At 49.6% G+C, this 5,769-nt stretch overlaps 1 protein-coding gene across 1 annotated transcript; it reads left to right on the top strand.

The window, feature by feature from the left end:
• Positions 1–4,159: 4,159 nt before the first annotated feature.
• Positions 4,160–4,657, top strand: LOC137839226 (early nodulin-like protein 18). Its single transcript, XM_068648350.1, has one exon. The coding sequence runs from the start codon at positions 4,160–4,162 to the stop codon at positions 4,655–4,657; it is 498 nt and encodes a 165-aa protein (XP_068504451.1).
• Positions 4,658–5,769: the final 1,112 nt, after the last annotated feature.

Here is a 5,769-nt window from a genome sequence, read left to right as displayed (position 1 = left end):
TGTGTTTCAAGATCCTCCAAATGGACTTCCACCTTTGAGAGGGATTGAGGACCAAATTGATTTGATACCGGGCTCTTCTTTACCAAACCGTCCAGCATATAGGACCAATCCAAGTGAAACCAAGGAAATTCGCCAACAAGTTGAGGCTTTGATTGAGAAAGGGTGGGTGCAAGATAGAATGAGTCCTTGTGTTATGCCTATCATCTTAGTGCCAAAAAAGGATGGCACATGGCGAATGTGTTCGATTGTAGGGCCATCAATAACATAACAATTAAGTATAGGCATCCCATACCTAGACTAGATGATTTGTTGGATGAATTACATGGTTCAAAAATCTTTTCAAAGATTGATCTTAAAAGCGGCTACAATCAAATCCGTATCAAACCGGGTGATTAATGGAAGACGGCTTTTAAGACCAACTTTGGTTTATATGAGTGGTTAGTCATACCTTTTGGCCTAACTAATGCACCAAGTACTTTCATGCGCCTCATGCATCATGTTCTTAGACCTTTCATTTGTAAGTTTGTTGTTGTTTACTTTGATGACATTCTCATTTATAGCTTATCTTTGAATGACCATAGGTTGCATGTTAGGAAAGTTTTAGAAACCCTTAGGAAGGAACATTTGTATGCTAACCTTGCTAAATGTATGTTTGCTCTTGATCATATAGAATTCCTAGGGTTTGTTGTGAGTTGTAAAGGGGTCCATGTGGACAAAACAAAGGTGGTGGCCATTCAAAATTGGCCTACACCGAAATCTTTAAATGAGGTTCGAAGTTTCCATGGACTTGCTTCTTTCTATAGAAGATTTGTCCCAAACTTTGGTACCATTGCCGCACCACTCAATGACATAGTGAAAAAGGAAGTGGTCTTTCATTGGGGAGAAGCACAACAAAATGCTTTTGACACTTTGAAAGAAAAATTGACTAATGCTCCCATCTTGGCCCTTCCTAATTTCACTAAGACATTTGAGATTGAGTGTGATGCTTCAAGCATAGGTATTGGGGCTGTTCTCCTTCAAGAGGGCCACCCCATAGCCTATTTTAGAGAGAAATTGAAGGGAAGTCATCTCAATTATTCCATCTATGATAAGGAATTATATGCACTTGTTAGGGCTTTGTTTACTTGGCAACACTATCTTTTTCCCAAAGAGTTTGTGATACATAGTGATCATGAATCTCTTAAATATTTGAAAAGCCAAAACAAACTTAACAAGAGGCATGCCAAGTGGGTGGAATTCATTGAGCAATTTCCTTATGTGATCAAACACAAGCAAGGCAAAGTAAATATTGTGGCGGATGCTCTTTCTAGAAGATACACTTTGCTAAATCTTTTGTTCCGTCCGGTTGACCGGGACGTCTTCGTGCGCGACCTCAACCGTTAGCTAGGGACTCCTTCCCACTGGTTACCTGTGGATTCCTGCAAAAGAGAGGACAAAGAGGCGCCCTAGCGGCCGTTTGCACTCCGACGCTCAAGTCAGCCAGCAAGAAACACCAAAACTGTGCACCTCTGTCTCTGAGCACCGCGTATGGCACTCTGAAGGTGGTAAAAAAACCGTGTATAAGTGTGTGTGTTTTCTCCCTCAGGCAAAGATCTTTCCCCAGTCCCTTGTCCATAGTCTCAAAGCACGAGCAAGCAGCTAGAGAGTTCTGGTGAATTTGCCAAAAGTTCGAACCCCCTTTCCAACATTCCCAGCGCTATTTAAACTACCCAAGCATTTAAAGCGCCTTAAAGCGCCTTTAATTACAAATGTAACGCACTCAATCAGCGCATCTAATTAGAAAACGTAGCGCATTTAAGACGTTGAAACGCTTGGGAGCCATTATAGTACCTGAACGCTCGAAACGGAAACTGTATTGAATGACTTTAATTACCTGGCACCTGACTAAAGGGTGTTTCTATTCTGACATGGTTGTCGTACACGTGGAGGGCCTCACGACGGCGTGACCCCATCCGGGAGCGTTTCTGCCCATCTGGGGACGTTTTTACGTGTGAGTCCTCCTGCTTGGGAGTGCTACTACGCTAGGGATGACTTTTTGGGTGCCAACTCATGCCCCCAATCATCTAGTCACTTACTTTGAGAGCGTATCTGCCCTCCTCTCGTACCCTGCACCCGTCTACCCTGGGCGTGACCTTCCTCTTGGGTCGTATCTGTCCCAAAGGCGTCTCTGGGGCGGCAGGGGTACTTCACGAGTCAGGCTGCCCTATACTGCTGTTGTTACTATGGCCTTGAAGCCACCTTTCTCTCCTCTTTATTACTGTTCCCTGGTTATACAGGGTTTGGGGCCTTCCCACGGCGTCGCCCCCTCCATGGTCTTTCCTACCCATGGGTATCGGGGAGCCGCACAGTGATTGCCTTGACTTAATGATATTTGATCTTGGCGACGCCCTGGTTGGGCGACGCCTTCACCTAGGCGACGCCTTGCCTTGGCGACGCTTCCTCTTAGCGATGCTGGCACTTGGCGTCTCTCCACCTAGGCGACGCCCTGCGTTGACTTTGACCTTGACTTAGTCAACGCCCGGATACGGGACGGTACACAAGCCCCCCAGTCTTAAGCCGAAGACTTGTCTTCAGCGCAAAGACTAAGGCCTCGCCCACGCCGTCCACGTGTCATTCCCTGCTGACTCAACAATTCTTCGAATTACTGACGTGACACTTTCTGAACCACAGGGGTGTTCTTAATGGCTGATTGGACATCCTCTGAAGCGGGAAAAATAATGCCCTTTGGGGCTACGCTTAATCGCGTGCCACGTGGTTCATCGTGCGGTCATCTTTAAGAACCTCTTGCGCTCCCCTTGAGTGCTTAATCCTGCAACACGTGGCATCATCACACGGTCATCATTTGTTGTCCCTCGCGCTTCTTGTAACGTTTAAGTTACCCAAACCCCGCGCTTGCAACCACTGTTACATCCACTTTCTCTGCCCTTCCTCACTGTTCATCTTCTCTGAATCCCTTCTCTCGCGACCCCTGCTCATTCGTGCTTCCGCTCTCCACGCCCTTCAGCCCCCAAAGGTACGGTTTTTCCCCTCCTTGATGATTCTCTTCACTGCATGAATTGCCTGGGACTGTCCATATTACTGCATTTCTTTGGATATCGTTTGTATGCTTCTTCGTTCCTCTCGTTCCCCTTTGCTCTCGTGTGGGTAGGGCTCTCCTAGGATTCTTCCATTTTTTCCCCTTTTCTTCTCCCAACCCCTTTTCTCTGAACCCTTTCTTTTTCTTTTGATCTTCAGCTCTGGCATCGATGGCGAAAACTAAGACCGTCGCGCCTCCCCCGCTCCCTAAGTCTTATTATAAGGGCGAATACGACTGGGCCCCCGACGATCTTCTCGACGAATGCTCCCTCCTAAACTCTGTTGAGGACGTGGAGGCTCACAGGGGGGACCCTGCGCTTTATAATTTCAACGCCTTTCATAAAAATCACGACTCCCAAGTCCTGGTATGCCGGGTGCGACCTGGGATGCCCGTTTGCGCGGACTCAAGGGACACTAGGGGAAGCCCCTTCTTCTTCCTTTATCAAATGGTACTCAAGAGAGTGGGCCTGCATCTGCCCCTTACATCCTTCGAGAAAGAACTGCTTACAGAGATAAACACCGCCCCAGCCCAGCTCCACCCCAACAGCTGGGCTTTCGTAAGGGGGTTTCAGATTCTCTGCGGATATCTAGGTGTCCCCTCTTCCGTAAACGTTTTTCTTCACTTTTTCGAGGTAAAGAAACAGGGGAAGAGCCTATGGATGAGCTTTCCTAGCATCGCCGGGCGCATCATCCTTACGCTCTTCCAAAATTCTTTCAAAGGATGGAAAGGGAAATTCTTCAAAGTACGTGCGACCAAGCGCGATCCTACCATCCTAGAGGGCTTTCCCCTATACTGGACGGATAAGCCCATAACCATGAAGGCCCTGGCTTTGGATGAGCTTACCCCCTCTGACCGGGACGTGTGCAAAGCCTTGGCGGGACTGGGGTAGTCTTCGATACTGCCAAACTCATCGCGAACGAATTCAACGCCCATGGGCTTTCTACCTACTTTGGTATCTGCCCTGGATTGTTTATAATGCATTAGCTGTTGTGGTTATCTGCGTGTGTCTGGCCATAGAATTTCTCTTTTGCTTTATCAGAACTAACCTTTACTCTACTATTTTTCGCTGCTGCAGGTTCAGTGATGACTTCCTCGAGGCGGCTTGCTCTTGCAAAATTTTTGAAGAAGGCAAAATCTACCAAAGAGGGTGGGGACGCCGTCGCCTCTGACGTGCCCACCGTCGCTTCCCTGCCGATTCCTCCACCGTCTGCTTCTCCTCCTCCCATTGCCGCGGTTCCATTAGCTATGGCATCGACCCCTGCCCCAGCACACCCTAACAAAGGAAAAAGGGTGCTGATAGTAGATTCTGACAGCGAAGACTCGGGTACTGCCCTGGTTTCCCATAAGAGGAGGGCTACGGGCCTCCCTGCCTCACCCGCCGCGCCCCCCGGTGGTGGGAACTCTCTCAGGGACGATCCTCCTAGTGCCACATCACCGCCACCTCCACCAGCCCACGAGCAACGAGAGGAAAGGATTGACTTGGTTCCCCCGCTCTCGCCGTTGCCGCGTCGTGACGCAGCTGAGGCCTCGGGCTCCGCCCCACCTGTATCAGTGCCTGCCTCGACTTCTCGCAAACCCTGAATTCCTCGCCCCATTTATAGGGAGTTGACGCAGGGCTTCACCGAAGGAATGTCGCCGACTGATCCTCAAAAGGGGGGAGGCATGCCTTATTATATGGGGGCATTCCTGGCGGTGGCAATCAAGTGGCGCACTCAGGCTCGAAATGCTATCAAAGGGAGGGAGGCTCTCCGCAAGCTGAGACAAGAGGTGGGGGCGTTGAAGGAGGAAAAACAAAACTGGGGGCTCAAGGAGGAAGCTTCCCAATCTTTGCTAAAATTGGCCCATGAGGGCAGGGAAGGGGCTGAGGCGTACGCGCGAGAACTGGAACAGGCGCATGCCGCTCAACTAGCCCAGCTCACCTCTTGCCAAATCCAAAACATTGGCCTCCAAGAGGCAGCTCTTACATCCGAAGTGCAGCGAAGAAAACTTGAAGAGCTGGATGCTGCTTGGAGGCAGAAGCTAGGTGAGAGAGAGGGCGCCTTGGCTGCGAAGGTTGAAGCTTTGAGCCTTCTCCAAGCCAAGGCTAACAAGCTCCGCGTGGAGAAGGAATTTCTGGAGAAGCAATTGACATCCAAGGACTCTAGGGTTGCGGAACTAGAGGGAGAGGTCCAAGAATTAACCGGGGAGATGGCGGGGGCGTTTGAAGAGGGCTTCCAAGAGGCTCTGACTCAGGTGTCCTGCGAGAACCCTGGCATCAATATTTCAAACTGCGACCCCACACACCATGTCGTCGACGGGAAGGTCGTGCCCGTGGACTTGGATGACTGAACCGCTGTCTCTCACCCGCCACCTTTACCTTCAAGCTTTACTCCTTTACACTTTACCTCTGTTTTTGACTCTCTCTGTTAAACTTGTAATTCTTTGAATTGTCTGCACCTTTGCTACAACTCTGGAATTTTGTTATGATTGCTTTCGTGTCCTCGCGACATAAAATTCTGCCTGTGTGATTTTATTCTCATCCTTTGCCTTCTTGTGCCTTGGTTGTTTGGCTTGCATTATACTCGCTTCTTTCACTTCGTCGGGCGGCCTTGTAAGCCTGGGAAAGGTCACGCGCCGATGCCCACGCCCACGGAGAGGCTCACCTAATGGAGCCGTATCGTCCGCGGGGTGCTTCTAACACCCAAACGGTCCTT

The sequence above is a fragment of the Phaseolus vulgaris genome, chromosome 3 (genome assembly GCF_000499845.2).
Source record: "Phaseolus vulgaris cultivar G19833 chromosome 3, P. vulgaris v2.0, whole genome shotgun sequence".
NCBI lineage: Eukaryota > Viridiplantae > Streptophyta > Magnoliopsida > Fabales > Fabaceae > Phaseolus > Phaseolus vulgaris.
Note: the sequence above shows the minus strand (reverse complement) of the source record. Positions and strands in the feature narration are given on the sequence as shown.

Coding starts and splice junctions, on each gene's coding strand:
- LOC137839226 (XM_068648350.1), top strand. CDS start 4,160: ATGACTTCCTCGAGGCGGCTTGCTCTTGCAAAATTTTTGAAGAAGGCA.